Below are 16,780 nucleotides of genomic sequence, written 5' to 3'. Positions count from 1 at the left end.
TTCGCTTTCTGTCATCCTGCTGATTTCGGTGTTTCTTCAGATTGTTTATGATTACAGCTTTTATTTCAGTTGAGGAGTTTAACATGTATTTGATGATACGTCGATTAATCCACGCGAAACTGAGAAGAAGTCTATCTGAGAAAGATGAAAATAAAATAGACAGAAATTGGAACGTCTAATACAAGCCTGTTTGTATTTAATTGTTGCGTTTGATGTTAGATTCAGAGTTTAGAGTACTTTAGATTAGAAAAGTAAGCTATGTGTCAGAACTATACTTATTTACTTTTTAGTACTGTATTTGAAAAGAAGGAGTCACTATTATGTTCATTTTACTTCTGATTTATTTTTCACATTCAGGGCTCTTGTAACAGGGCGATCGAATTTTTATTTGCGTCTTATTGTTCTTGTGAATTTGTTTGCATACTTACTACTATATTTATCGTTCGGACCACTTTGCGGACCACGCTTTTCAAATTTCGATATACAGTCTGCTGCGAGAGTGCCGCCATGCGTCAGTTTAAATAACCAGAGATGTGTCATGAGTTGTTGTCATTCGAGACACTGGGGGAAGGCGTTGTGTTGTGTACTTGTGGTGCTTGTTATTTTTATGTGAAGTGGTAGTGAAAGTGGCTGAACACAGTTATTGTATATACATTAGTGAAGCATTAGGTTTGTGTCTCTTCGCTGAATGTTGTAGTGGGAAGGATGAATGATAATTTGCGCTAAATTAAACTCTCTGCCAACTGTTCGGTCACTTGAGTTTTCTGTTTCTCTAGCTATGTTATTCCAGTGTGTTTGTAATGACATAAAACAATTTCGTGATTAATTTTTAGTTTGTTTGTCCATTCGTAGTGTGCTGTCAAAAGTACTGACCTTGATGTGGTCATATGATGTGTGCTTTTTCAGGACAAATCCCCGTTCATTAGGCTTAACGGAGACAGATAAGCTTTCTGTTTCTCAAGTCAGTTGGTTAACGAAGCATTCAAGAAGGTGGAAACCTAAAAATGCCTACCCAGCTTTCGCCTGATAACGAAGTTCCGGAGATAAGGGTCAAGACCGCTTATAATGGGTGAGTGTGATTCGTTGTGTCAAGGCACCCCGACGATATTTCATATTAGTTATTCTTTAAAATAGATCCCAACTGACTCGCAAAGGGTCGAGATGCCTGAGGTATATGGGTGACTGTACATTCAATTCGGACAGTTGTCGTTTCCAAATTCTCGGTGAACTAGATCAGAAACGTTAATCAAAAATCTTGCTGTCCGCAGAGAATTTTAATTTAACTTCTTACCGGTTTAATCACTCTGGTTTCATAACTACCATCGTTTTTATATTCTTACGAAGTTAAATGAGATTCCTGATTTCAAACTATGATAGATGAACCATGTTTTGCGTGTATTTTCAAATCTGAATGATTCAGGGATGTAAGGAAAAACTCAGGCACTTTGTGTGGGAGGAAAGTTAATTGATGAATACACACTTCTTTCTGTATCTGTTTTAATGTGAGTAAGTGATTTTGTTTGTATAGAAGAGGAAGTCCGTGTCCCAATAGTTCATTTTACTTTCAGACATTCATTTGTGGTTGTATTCTTTCCAATCTTCTCAGAAATTTGAGTATAATGTTTGAAGAGCCCATCTCTATGGGCAAGACAGATGTTTTTTATGAGTACTTTGATGTCGCTGTGTTTAAAATAGATGGCCCTTAATCATTTGCATTGTGTGAGTATTATTTGTGTGCCCAGAATGTGTACGCTGGCTTTTCTTACATGTTTGTATTTTGTGATGCACTTCTGTAGGCCTGATCCCGTTTTTGGTGTCTTTTGAACTGTGCTATATACTCTATAAGGACACTGTGCAAGGACTTAATAGTCAACAAGGACAACTACCTACTGAGATCTTTTATGTATTTTAAATGTGACTTCTTGTGTACTCAACGTTATTCTATCTCATGGCACCACGTAGTAGCTACTCTTAAAATATTGAAAACAGTGTTCGCCTGCTAAGGCATTCACATGGATGGCCGCCTATTTTGTTTAACACCTGTTGTGCCAGCCAATCTGAAACTGCCCTAAACAAGGCAAAACACAGTATTGGCAAACTATAAAACAATAAAGCTTGTTTCTCCATAGAGACTGTTTATCTTTCAAAAACATTGATCACTGGTTGCTTTATGACCCTGCCATGAACTGAAAAAAAGCTTGTCTGGGTTGGTTACCAGTTGACTGTGAAATGTGTTAACACCCTTTAGATACCCATTGTTTTCCATGACTACTTTAAATTCAGTAGCTATCATGTTTGGTGAAGATAAGGGTACCAGGATATTACACATCCAGTTGTGGTGAAGTTTCTTGGAAACAAGGTCACTGATCTTGCTGAAATTCATTGCTGTGTACTTTTACATCCTAAGAAGTGGAACTTGGGATGCCATAACAAAATTGGTGAGGAGAAGGATGTTATATGTGTGTTTGACACCTGTGCATACTGGATAGTACGATGGCAGTTTCTATCTACCCTCAATGAGAGGGAAAATACTTTTGTGTTAAAGGAGACCACTCCCCAAAAAGAAGTAGTGTTGAGCTGTCGAAAGGCACACACAAAAGAAACGAAACTTGCTGGCTTTGGGAGTTGCGCTTTGATGAATTCGTCTGAAATGTCCACTCTCACATGTGTACACACACCTATGCCCCATGTGGGTGCTTCAACTTATAGACTAGTTATGGCCAATCAAAGGAATAAATTGAAGCTATGTGAGAGTTATTTCCAGAAATTCAGAAAAGTATTTGCTCACTTGGTTTTATAGTTTGTCTATTTATAGCAGAGCTATTTGTGTATTGAAAGGTCTTGAATGTTTTTGATTAGTATTGGATAAGAAATACACTGTTGGTTTATAATATTCATCATCTATTCAATCATGGGTCCTTACTTACCTGGGAGAGGGCACTGACAAAAGCAAAAGCCTTATTGTGTCCCCCTTCTGATAGATTTTGTTGGGAAACTTTACACATTTTTGTTTACTTCTGGTGGTCACGTCTTTCCACACTGTTTATTCCCATTAGGTGTTTGTAACTGCTGTATATGAACAAAAACATTGTGTTATGGCAGCGGGTATTTCATACTGTTATTTCTCTGAATTTGTAAATCTTGATGAAGTTATGTATTTTGACAGTTTAGTTTTCTATATTGTCTTTCATGTAGTTGTCACATTTTCTGTGTAATAATTAATGTGTTAAAATTGTGATGTGATAGAGTAAAATAGTTTCAAGTAAACTGTGTGACTGTAAATTATAATGGATATAAATCATTGTTTTTCTTGCAGGGAAATCATGATAACTTACATTGATCCACAAATCACAGTTGAGCAGTTATGTCAAGAGATGAGAGACATCTGTCGTTTTCCCCCAGACCAAGTCTTTACTATGAAATGGGTTGATGAGGAAGGTGCGTATTTAAATTTCTGACTGCATGTTACGTCCACAATGTATGACATGTTCTGTTGAATTAACACTGCTTGTTGTATATAATTAGGCACAATACTGAGAATTGTGACTAGTCTGTAACAAAACTTTTCTTAAAAATGTTTAAATTTACTTATAGAGATTCAGTGTATGACTGGGGACCATCAGTGAGGTTTCAGGAAATTAGTGTTTGATTTTCCCCCTTATTAGACAAAAAGCAACTTATTCAAAACGCTCCATTAGTGGGATACTTTCTTAGTGTTGTTTCGAGCTTTGTAATTTTTGTTGTATCATAAAGGGCTACCTTTGTATATTCATTGGAATGACAGGTTATCTTATCTCAACCATAAAGGGAAAACTTTGGAAATATTAAGAAACTTTCTGTTTGTTGAGTAATACATATTTCAATACTTTAATCGGTAGTAGCTCCACCCCTTCCAAGTTACCACACCTGATAATTGACAATTTCTTAAGTGGTAAAAAATGTGGAATAGTGATGTTTACCTGAAATGAGATTGAATGTCAGGAGAAGGCGTCTATTAATGTAATAAAAAGTTGGGTGTAAATGTAAACCAAAATACTATATGTCTTGCAGAAAGAGAGGTAGAGAACCATGTTTCAAAGCCTTTGTGTGAAGTTTATGTTGTTGTACGGTCAGTAATGGTTGGCTGTTTCAGGTCAACATGAAATATGCTGATCCAGCATATGTACTTATAACAGGAAAAGTTTATTGACTGATCAGTTACACAAATAAGTTGCTTGTAATGCAGATAGAAAATGCATATATAACAGGTACAGCGACTGAATTTGCAATGTGTTATAATGGAGACTACCCACTTTGTTTGCACTTTGTCAAATCTTTCTATAATATAATCTGCAGTAATACTTGCTCAGGGTAGTGATGCTATTACCACTACAAATATAATCCATAAATCCCAGTGGTGTCATTTGTGCTCACATATGGAGTGCGCTCCTATATTGCAGCATAATTTGGGCACACACTACTTGGTAACTTACTGCTAGCCTGCTTTCAATTTCATTTAGGTAGTATTCTGCATTGAAAGGCTGTATTGTTGATACAGGATAGTAACTGTAGCAAAAACAGTTATCAGATTCCAAGGCAGCATATCTGTAATGTGTAGTGGGTAACACATGTACGTTCTAGAAAGTGTTAGCCGTTGGTGCTAAGAGAAAGAATAAAAAGTGCCATAGAATTGAAACAATAATGGAGACTGTGAATGAATGTAACTTCGTCTTGGATCTAGAATGTTGAACTCTTAGTTTAGTTCATCACTTATTTAATGTGTTACAGGAATGACTACTTACCTATTTTCAATGAATTTTAATATCCTATGTATCAGAGTGATGGAATAGGCACAGGAATCTAAACCTTGAAGTCCAGATGATACATCAGTTTGCTAGTTAGCTTGAATGTTATTTAAATTAGTTCAAGGGGTCAACTGAACCATTACTGCGTGTCTGCTCCATCCTGTAATGTAATAGTGATGTGGCATCTGATATCAAATGTGTGCATTCAGTAAGAGAACAGAACTCTGACAATAAACCAGTGAATGTGAATATGAAATTGTGGATGTGGTGTTGGATTAATCAGTACTGTAGCTTGGGGTCTAGATTATGTTGGAATGTGACAGTAGGATTGAGTTGGCAAAGCACTGTTGAATCCTTCAGTTGATCCACTTTTTGTACAGGTTGATAGATACTGGCCTTGCTAACCGCAGCTGACTTTTGTTGTTGTTTTGGTCATCAACCCTAAAGTTCGTTTGATGCAGACCGTTCTTGTCGTGTCAGCTATCCTCTTCAGTTCAGCGTAACTCGTGCATCCTACAAATCATCAATTTAATTTAAGTATTTCTGTCTAGACTGGCTCCAGTGATTATTCGTACAGTTTTCAGCAACAATACATGTCATATGTGTTTACCAATTCTGTTCATTTCATCATGCTTTTTATGAGTCATTCATACTCATTGACTTGTTGTAGGGCATATTCATTCCTTGCTCAGTTAGTTCATCTTGTCTTTAACAATCTCCTGTAATATTGTGTTTCAAAGGTTTGTAATCATTTAGTTCGTCAAAATAGTTCAGTCTAAACTACCTTATCAACTGGGTTGAACAAGTGTGTATGGCTTAAATTTGTGATTTGTATAAAATATGGGCCATAAAATTATATATATTTCATTATACAGTGAGAGTATATTACGGTCACATAGAAGTCGGTTTCGGATTCATCTAAAGACTGTATTTTAGCATATTTTGTGCTTCTCTTTAAGTATGTTATCAGTTTACTTAAATTTTGAACTGTTAGTCAAAGTATAACACGCATTCAAGTTGTACTGATGATACTGAAATAATATCTAAAGCAGTTTCTTAGGTTTCTGGCTGTTCTCTGCTGACCTCAGTTGGTAATGACAAATTTGTAGTGATGCCTATTGCATGTGGTTAGACCAAAGCATTCTCAAGTATACTATATGCAGTATCCACTCGTAACCAATATTCATTGTCACCAAATACTACTCTGCTTCATGTAATTTTTCTGGAAGGTGTACCACCTGGCACAAACTACACAGCTGGGGTCAAGAGGAATATGCAGTAATGAGTCGTCGGCTTTCACTACTGCTGCAATGTTAATGGCTGCTGTGGCATTACCTTTTGAGGTGTAGATTCAATTTTTTTGTTAGTTGGTGAAGCCCACAAATGTAAAAGCACAGAAACATGGTTTTGGTCGCAAACTGATACGTAGCTTTGCCCAAAGTGTAGGATAGGTTGGAAGGTTACAGGGTGTTTGGTTGGCGAAGCCAACAAGTGGGAAACTGAGAATACGTGGTTGTGGGGACCTACTTGTCTGTAGCTTACATTGTTTGATAAATCTGCCATTAATATTGCATTATGTTTGCCCTGTTGTTTACAGCATTTGTCACATGTTTTCTGTGTTACTGGTGCAAGCTGACAGCCCTTATGGAATATTCCTCTTTATTCCACAACTGTACCCCCATTAGAAGTTGCAGTTATTTTGTAGATTTTTTATTGTTTGTCCATCATGAATTGTTTTATTAGGTTCTATTTTCCCTGATCATATCCTGTAAAAGTAAGTAGTAATTATATCATCCTTTCTATTTTTCTTGCTTAAAAGTAGTTGCTAAAAGAATGGATGGGCAATTATTAGTTCATACACAGAGAAATGTAAGGTAAATGCAGTCTCCATACTGAAATTTAACATATAATCTGAAAAACACAGTGTGAAACTCAACACCAGACAGGTTCCTTGACTCCACCCTCAGACCAGCAAGAGGGCATAATTACATTGGTTCCATTAGGTAAATGAACCTGTAAGATGGTTTTGTAGGATTTCATGTTGTGTTGGCAAACAGCTTTCACCTCGTAAGATTGTTGCAGCCTAGTTTATTCCCTGAACTAACAGGCAGAGGGCTTAGAGAATTACGTGTAATGACTGCTCGTACAAGTATATCAGTCAGGTGGGTAGAAAATTTGAGGTTAGTTTCATGAAACATTCATGTGGCTTGGGCTCTAACTCAGCTTTGGGTTCCCATTTTTCTGAGACAGTTCACTCTGTTACCAGTTATTCATCCTACCTTTCAGTGTTCCATAGCGAACATAAGGGCCGTGTTCTTAAAGTTCTAGAATAACTAGGGATTTACCGTACCTTAAAGTAATCTTCTCTCTCAGCACCCAAGTTGAATCAAAACATAAATTGATCTTAGTTAATTCTGATTAGCTCAGTGGGTAACCCTGCCTGTTCCTGGTTCCTGTTCACCATTTTGTGCATTGCCTCCTCTTGTGCTGCCTTGAGTCATTCCCCCCCCCCACCCCCCCCCCCCTGCCAAACTTCTTTGGGTTTTTTATGGTTTGATACTTCATGATTTTCTCTCTTTTAAGAGTTTTCAAAGTGTTTCAACATTTTAATAGTTAGCCACATTATGTGATTTATGTCTTTCAGTATTGTCTGGTTTATATTTTCTGTTGCAAGTATTTGACTTTGTAATCTCATGTGCACTCAGCTCCTAGATTTTTCTCGTACTCAGTGCGCCTTAGCTCTTCACTTCATGTGCCTTCTGCGTAGTGGCCCATCACTTGGTTCCCTGTTAGTGTGGGGTCAGCCATGGTGCTGCCCTGTACTCCACTCATCTGCTCCACTAGTACATGGTATGATTGTCTCTGTTTTCTTGCTTTCCCTCACTGCACCATACTTTAATGGTTTATTTATATTCCTTTTTGGTTCTGGCTATTGGGATCCCCTTTTGTATTAGTGTATTGTGGTTTCTGACATGATTTTTAGAATGGAGTGAAATTCTAGGAATCAGGGGAAAGTTTAGTATCAGTTGTACTCCAGTATCATGTTGTAACTTTAAGTACTGATCATTGCCACGTTTTATATTACTTGCATCCAGCCACCTTTGGCAATGATCTAATGTTCTCTCTATCCAAGGTTGTCACTTCCTGGTATTATTTCACAGTTTATTTATATTCAGACCTTCACTTTACAATTTAACTAACGAACTGGTTATGCTTTTTAAGTAAATAACCATACAGCCGCAGTAGTATTTGATGAGGTTTCGGGATTGCAGCCAGATCATGTTGACTTCTTGCCACAATATTTCAGCTGGCAAGCATCCAGCCATCTTCTGGTGAGTGTCCGCCACTGGAGACTGCAAGTTCCTGGTGTCAGATTTATAGCAAAAATTGGTGCAAAGGCACATGTGCATTGGCAGCTGTCACAGGAGCGTCCTCTATCAAAATCTGCACCCTCTGCAAATACTGTTCTATCTGTGGCACGCAGGCGCATGCTTAAAGGTGAAATTAAATGTCTGCCCTCTGTCGGATTGCGCACTTGCGTCTCAAAAATCCAGGTGTCAGATGTTGCCAGATGTGTCACTATGAATAAACTGTCATCTCTCAGAAGAGATTAGAGAGATCACCTGGTCCCAAACCTTGTCCAATTGAAAACTGCAGTCACAATTTATAAGATTTTGTGATTGATACAGTTCCATGGATTCTTTAATTATTGAATCCCAAAAAGTTCTCGGTGGGGCCAAGATTTTTGTGGTAGAAAAATCCTTAGTATGGCCTGTGGTAATTCAATGCCCAGCTTCGGCTGATTTAATGGGCTGCGAAAGGCAAGTGTGGCACTCATATTCAACGCACCTGTTGTAAACTGTGCATGTCGTGTGACCTATGTAAGCTTTGCTACACTGGCAAGGGATTTTGGAGATCCCGCCTTGTGTTCCCTTTGTTCTCTTTTGCAATCAGTACTGTAGAATACAAGAATGTTGAGGTCATCTGTATACAACTCATGATTTTGTCTTCCCATTTCACTGACACCGGTCATTCTGCCAGTTACTTACTGTTATTTTCCCGGCATAAAGAGTGTTGCGTGAAGTTTCAAGATCGGAGCTGGATGATGCCACAATATTTCCAGGATGAGATTTTCACTCTGCAGCGGAGTGTGCGCTGATATGAAACTTTCTGGCAGATTAAAACTGTGTGCCGGACCGAGACTCGAACTCGGGACCTTTGCCTTTCGCGGGCTAGTGCTCTACCAACTGAGCTACCCAAGCACGACTCACACCCCGTCCTCACAGCCTTACTTCTGCCAGTACCTCATCTCCTACCTCCCAAACTTAACAGAAGCTCTCCTGCGAAGTTCGCAGGAGAGCTTCTGTTAAGTTTGGGAGGTAGGAGATGAGGTACTGGCAGAAGTAAGGCTGTGAGGACGGGGTGTGAGTCGTGCTTGGGTAGCTCAGTTGGTAGAGCACTAGCCCGCGAAAGGCAAAGGTCCCGAGTTCGAGTCTCGGTCCGGCACACAGTTTTAATCTGCCAGGAAGTTTCGATGCCACAATGTTTCAATTGGCAACAGTTCAGCCATCTTCAAGTGAGTCTTTTGTGCTTTCTGCAGCACCTAAATTCAATCTACAAGAATATCAAATTTGCAATGGAATTGGGGAAAGACAATTGCCTGCTGTTTCTCGATGTCTTGGTCAGTGGGAAAGTGGATGTATCATTGGCCATTGTGTTTTCCATAAGCCCACACATACCCGACCTGTATTTGTTTGCATCTAACTGCCACCATCCATTACAAAATATGAACATCCTTCGAACATTCATGCACTGGGCAGATGTTATGTCTGATGGAGACGGCTTCGCAATAAAAATGGTAGTATGGTGTTGTTGACTGGGAGGTCCCATTCGGGTTTGGCCACCAAGTGCAAGTCTTATTTCACTCAACACCGATAAGGATGAAATGATGATGAGGACAACACAACACCGAGTCGATGAGTGGAGAAAATCTCCAACTTGGTCAGGGATCGAACCCGAGCCCGCTGCTTGAGAGGCAAGCACGTTACCACTCAGCTAAACAGGTGGACACAGCTTCGCAAAGGAGCTGGAACACCTACAGTCTGTGTTCAAAGATAATGGATATTCTCCACATCAGAACTGCACATCTTTAAGGAGGAAGAAACGTGACCACTGACAAGATAAAGAGGAGGAGGAGCAGCTGTTCAAGTCCATATGCCACCAGTATTTAACTGAAATTAAACAGAAGCATAAGGAAACATTATGCCAAAGTAATCTTCCACCCTGTGCTCTTCTCAGCTTGACAGAGGACAATGTGGGACTGCAGAGGGCTGGAATCTCCAGAATACCTTGCCAATGTGGAAAAGCCTACATTGGTTAGACATGTGCACAGTGTGCAAAAGGTGCATTGAACACGATCACCACACTTGCGTTTTACAGCCCAGCAAGTCAGCCATAGTCAAATATTGCTTCTCCACAGCATATTACGTGGATTATTCTGCCATGGAAATCTTGGTTGCAATGAGGTCCTTCTGAGATTCATTTATTAATGAATTGGTAGAATTAAGTAACTGGGGGAGCCCAATAATTTCTTTAATATCTACAGAAAGAAAACATTTCATGACTAGTGACATGTCCAGTGACAACTAGTTTTATTAATTCAATATCTGAATTTAACTCTGTGAGCCTGCATTTCAGCAGAGAGCGTGCATGCAGTGTCACCAATATGCATGCTCCTGCATACTACAGATGGACCAATATTTGAAGGGGATGCAAAACTTGACACAGGTTGCTTATGTAGTGGCTACCTTCATGCATGTATGTCTGCACCAATTTTTTTTATGTTAAGTCAACAACATGAACTAGCAATCTCAAGTGCTAAACACTCACCTGAAGATGGCTGAATGGTTGTCGGCCGAAATATCATGGCAAGAAGTGGACATCACAGGCTGCAGTTCCGGAACTTCATGGAATGCTTATCACTATTTCAGTTGGTGTACTTCTTTGTGTGCACCTGATTTGGAATATGTTTTTTCAGTATTTTTTCTCTCTGCTGCCCATTTTTTTTTTTTCTGCCCACCGTGGTTTCCATGTAGCTATTCCATTGGTTTGGTTTTACAATGTTTCTGACCTTGAATGTTTAACAGTCCTCAGTCCTCCTGTTAATTCCCTGGTTATGTGCTGCTGCATTTAATCCTTTCCCTACTGCTGATCCTCACTTTTATTCCTATCCTTTGACATGTCAACTTTGTATTCATGATTTCTTCTATTGTACACTATGAAGACTCTCCAAAATGTGATCTCCCAGGTTTTATCTATGTGATTGTTTCTCTGGTATTTACCTGTCTTGTTGATTCCATTTTATGAACAATATTTTGATGGCTGACTCAGCCATGTACATAAGGTGCTGTGAACTGTGTTTTTATGCTCACTTCCTGAACTGAGAACAGTGTGGTTGTGCATAATGTGGAATCACAAACCTGACCAAACTCTTGGAAGTACAGCATAACGCTTTAGAATGTTGAGCATCTAGTCAAAATTATACCTGTACATCTCTCTTACTGTTGTTAGAGTGAATTTGAATCCCCGGGACTTTTTTTTTTTGTCAACTTCCAGATAAACCAGACACAGTCATAAAGTATGACAGACTGCAGTTTGTGTGATACAAATATTTTAAATTGTTGTGACTCTAGGCTCCTCAGCTGGCCCTACACGAAATGTAGAGCCTGACTTGATGATTAGAGCACTAATAATTGAAATAAAAGAGTAAACATCTTCAAAGGTAGTTTCAAGTGTCATTAAAAATTAAGTGGAACTTCTCAAAACTACTAGTTACTCAGGCAGTACCCAAATTTAGCAGTGATTTAATGCAGTCTGATAAAAATAATCAATCTAAAACACTCCCAGAAAATATGAAGACTGAGCCACACTTCACTGGTTCATCACACACCTAACACACCTAGCAGTAAGTGAGTAAGATTCTCATTTGGTTGATTGCTTGGGATTCTTCAAATAATGTTTGTGGAGAGACTGTTCAGATCTAAAAGTCTTCACCAAATTATAGCATTGTAATTGAGGGACTTTACTGTCAGTATTCTGAACTTCGTGACGTTATCAATTTACTTAAGTTTCCTTATTTCATTATTGTTGAGGTCTTTTATGTTATGAGGTAGAGTTTAATTGTTGCAAACCTTTCATGTCTGTCCAATGTCTGTTACTGAAATACTCTTGGAGGATTGCAACAAATGATGAAATGCCGCTTGGTTCAGTAGCAACCTGTACAGTAAATCTCAAAAATTTTGTCTCTGTCTATGATGATGTTTTAATTTTAAACTTGGATATGTTATTGATGAGAGGCAGGGAAGTGGCAACATGTTGCTCAGTCTGTTCACTGAATGTTTCTGAACATTAATGTTTTCTTGCTTTGATGCACTGCAACTGCAGAATCAACTTGTCCCCCCCCCCCCCCCCCCCTCCCCATTGTTGCTACTGCATGGAACCTCTTTTGGACCCAATGTTAAAATAGTTGTTGCATGTTTGCACTTAACCTTAAAAATGTTTTATTTGTAATTACAATATTATGGAAAGGATAGATTGCTACACAAAATGTAAAGGAGACAGTGACCTGCAGACAGGCACAATGAAAAGACTGCTGTATATTTAAGCTTTCACCCAAAAGGCCTTATTCCAGAGTAGAAAGCTCGCACACATTCAGGCAAGTGCAATGCGTACACAAATGACCACTGTCTCTCTCTCCTTTCAAAAGGCACTATCCGTTGTGGAAAATCTTTTCACCACTAACCCTACCAACCATACTCAACACAAAATCAATACTGAACTCTGCCTGACTCATTTCACTTCTCCATCTGTCCGTGGTCCACCTCGCTACCCACAAATCGTCCTCCTGTTAACAAGTCAGGATTTCTTTGCTTGAAACCCTGCATCACCATCATTCCCCAAATCCCTGAACATGGAAGCCAACTACATATCCACAGAAAAAACTGCAATCCACCACCTAAAAGCTGATCCCGACCTTATAATTATACTTGCTCACAAAGCCTCCACCACTGAGGTTGCAAACTGCTGGGATTACTTGGCAGACGGACTTTGCAGCAGTCAGATTTATCCATATCTCATCCCATAACCTGTCCATGATGTGTCTCTCTCTCTCTCTCTCTCTCTCTCTCTCTCTCTCTCTCTCTCTCTCTCTCTCTCTCTCCCCCCCCCCCTCGCCCTCCTCGTCACACACACACACACACACACACACACACACACACACACACACACACACACACACACACACAAAAAAACCTCTACCACTCACTGCATTCCAAATTCCATAAACCCAACCAACCGGAACACACAATTGTGACTGGTTACTATGCCATCACTGTGCAAATCTCTGCTCTCGTGGACCAGCACCTTCACCTTATTACCTGTAACGTACTCCCACCCCCCCCCCCCCACCCCCCCCCATGCAAAAGACACCAACAGTTTCCTTTCCTTTACAATAGGGTGTCTTGCTCTGCTATATCATCTCTAATGCCCATGACCTTGCTGCTATGAAACACTACCTTCCGCAGCACCTGACTGACTCAAAATCTACAACCTCCTTCCTGGTCACCATCGCAGCCTATACTCTCACCCACAATTTTTTCACCCATGCAGTCATCACCAACAAACAAATCTGTGGTATTGCAGTGGGCACCTTTGTGGCACCAACCTATGCCAGTCTATTCATTGGCCCTTTAGAGGAATCCTTCCTAACCATCCAAAATCCCAAACCCCTCACCTGATTCAAACTGGATGATGAAATCTTTGTGATGTGGACTGAGGATGATGACACCCTATTCACATTCCTCCAGAATCTCAACACCACCCCCATTCATTTCACCTGGCCCCCCTCAGCCCAAGAAGCCCCCTTCCTTGATGTTGACTTCCACATCAATTACGGCTACATCAGTACTCCATCCATATCAAACTTACCAACAATCAGCAATACCTTTGCAGTTGTCATCCGTTCAGTACCAAGAAATCCATTTCATACAGCCTAGACACACATGGTCATCGCATCCAAGAGTACAGGGACATCAGCGAGAAATCGTGGCCATGTGTGTACACCCTGCTTGTGTGAATGTTGTTATACCTGTCTGCAAAAGTCTCCTCCATATTGTGTGTAGCAATTTATCCTGTTCACAGTATTGTTGTTATTCCATCGTGTACTTTTATTGGTTATTAAGTTGTGAATGTAGTTTTATCTCTTTGAGCTGAGGCTAGTTCCACAAACATGGTTTAATAAGGTAACATTTTGCATTTGATAAAAATGAACACCCTTTCTAGCAATTCTTGGATTTATCACTATGTCGAGTCTTGGGTCCTGTATGAATTTTTAGCAGCAAGACTTATTGTTATCCTCATGTCTCTGCGGTTGAATGATGAGCTGTTCCAAGAGGGCCACATACGCACATCAGCAAGAAAGTTTAGGCGTATATGAATTCCTGAACCACCTGAAGTTTCACCAACCTGGCATACTGTTCACAATGAAGGCAGAATATATGGAGCACCCCTATTCCTGGACACTGGACTCGCATTCGGAAGGACGACGGTTCAATCCCGCGTCCGGCCATCCTGATTTAGGTTTTCCGTGATTTCCCCATATCACTTTAGGCAAATGCCGGGATGGTTCCTTTGAAAGGGCACGGCCGATTTCCTTCCCCATCCTTCCCTAACCCGAGCTTGTGCTCCGTCTCTAATGACCTCGTTGTCGATGGGGCGTTAAACACTAATCTCCTCCTCCTCCTCCTCCCTATTCCTGGATATCACAGTGGGAAGAGGAGGTGAAGGCCCATTAGAAAATAATGTGCTCAGAAAGCATATATACGCATGCTTTCCACTGTCATTGTATCACACAAGAGTAGCAGTTTTATATTCACCAGCTGGCAGTTATAAGACAAAAGGATGAACAGTAGACACCAAAGCAATGACGTACATTGTGTATGCTGTCAGTATGTCAAAGGAATTCACAATTATCGTAGGACTCCAGAACATCAAGCGAATTTTCCACCTGCCTCCCAAGATGTCAGATTAATTAATACAAGTGAAAACCGAGCGAGGTGGCACAGTGGTTAGACACTGGACTCGCATTCGGGAGGACGACGGTTCAATCCCGCGTCCAGCCATTCTGATTTAGGTTTTCTGTGATTTCCCTAAATCGCTCCAGGCAAATGCCAGGATGGTTCCTTTGAAAGGGCACGGCCGACTTCCTTCCCCATCCCTCCCTAATCCGATGAGACTGATGACCTCGCTGTCTGGTCTCCTTCCCCAAACAACCCAACCCAATACATGTGAAAGGCTATCTGAAACTTTGCAAGTTGTGTGTCTACCATCTCCTCTACCAGTAAGGCAAAGAATACATTGATTACATGGCTCACACAATTGAGGAGAGATATCAAGGAAGCAAGTGACACACATAACTGTACCAACCTACCAAGTTAGTTGTTGTAGATCACTGCTTGGAAACTAGCCATGCCATGGGCTGAAATGATAAGGTACTTGGGCAGTCAGCTTTTTTCTTTGACTCTGTACTTAATGGAAGTTATAGGTATTTGACTTGACAGGGACCTGGGAACAAAAGTAGCAGATTCTATCTTACCATGTTACGGGATTCTGCCTTTGGCATACTGCATACTTAATGACACAGGATCTGATCCCAGTAAGGCAGTACCAAATGAATCACCAGAACATATGTCACTTTAGAAGCACAGCCAGTACCACCTGAGGAGAAGAATGCCAATAAGGGAAAAATTGATGCCTCACTGGTCGAGATCATCATCCATTTGGCATCGCATTTAGATGGCGCCAAGTCTTGTTGCCAAAAATTCATGCTGAAGCATTCACTCACCTAGCAGAACACTAAAGAAGAATTTTAATTACAAATTTTACTGGACCGCCTCCAGTTAATTTTTGTCTGTGCAATGAATTTGAGTGTTCATACCTATATAATGTATCCATAGTAACAAAAGAAGAAACATAGCATGCCACTGTGATAATGACAGACCTGTTACATGTTGGAAACAAACCAACTTTACTCATTGACTTGTTCTCTCTTGCAGGGGACCCATGCATTATTTCAACGCAGATGGAACTAGATGAGGCCATACGTCTTTATGAGGTCAACAAGGATTCTGAGCTCACCATTCATGGTAAGTATAAGACCAATATTTTTTATATCCTGAAATGCTTTGCAGGGAAGTTCATTGGAGAGAGAGGGAGAGAAGAAGATGCAGTTCTTATCCCAAGTACAACTCTTTATTTTTATTTACTATTATCATATATGTTTTACTGTGTGGTAGGCATACCATTATAAAAAATTTCCTTTCTTCCCACCATTTTATGTTGTGTATGAGTTGAAAGTGTGATTGTAACATGACAATCTATGAAAGGTACTTGGTGAACAAGAGCATGCACAGTGGGGCTAAGGGGGCAGCAGAGGGAAGCTGCACCCCTCTCTCCTCTTCCAGAAACAAATCAGCAACAGCCCAACTCATGTCGTGCCCCACCAGATGGACTGACTGACTTAACCGTTTAGTTAGAAGAAAGTCGGAGCATGTAATGAATATTGATTAGCAGTGAGTGTGTCCAGATCCGTATGGGCATGGAAGCACAGAGTTATTTCAGTACTGTCATTAAAAGATTTGTTGCGTTATCACCTGATAAGTACTTAAAAACCTAATACTTACCGATGTTTCAAGCAAGTTGCGATGGCCTTCTCAGTGCAGAAACTGTGTAGCTGAGGTGTGGGTGCATCAATATGTTGTTTTCTTGACTTAGTCACTAGACCACCAATATCACATTTATTAGATTTTGTTGACACTAAAATAACATTGGTGGGTGTAAGGAGAGAGGGCAGGACATGTGGGTAATGATTTCTTTGTTGCACAGCTTGTTGGCAATTGGTTGCCCACTACGAATCAAGCTTCCTGAGGGCAATGTTTTTA

The 16,780-nt window shown here is 40.1% G+C and overlaps 1 protein-coding gene across 2 annotated transcripts in view; it reads left to right on the top strand.

The window, feature by feature from the left end:
- Positions 1-532: 532 nt before the first annotated feature.
- Positions 533-16,780, top strand: part of LOC126458070 (atypical protein kinase C) — a 762,657-nt gene continuing 746,409 nt past the window's right edge. For both annotated transcript variants that reach the window (XM_050094877.1, XM_050094878.1), the window contains exons 1-4: positions 533-669; positions 907-1,069; positions 3,317-3,438; positions 15,896-15,985. In XM_050094877.1, the coding sequence (XP_049950834.1) occupies positions 1,005-1,069; positions 3,317-3,438; positions 15,896-15,985 (277 nt within the window). In that variant the 5' untranslated portion in view covers positions 533-669; positions 907-1,004. The remainder of the gene's footprint in view (positions 670-906; positions 1,070-3,316; positions 3,439-15,895; positions 15,986-16,780) is intronic.

This window comes from Schistocerca serialis, chromosome 2 (genome assembly GCF_023864345.2).
Source record: "Schistocerca serialis cubense isolate TAMUIC-IGC-003099 chromosome 2, iqSchSeri2.2, whole genome shotgun sequence".
Classification (NCBI taxonomy): Eukaryota; Metazoa; Arthropoda; class Insecta; order Orthoptera; family Acrididae; genus Schistocerca; species Schistocerca serialis.
The sequence above is the reverse complement of the archived record's forward strand: the minus strand, read 5'-3'. Positions and strand labels throughout refer to the sequence as shown.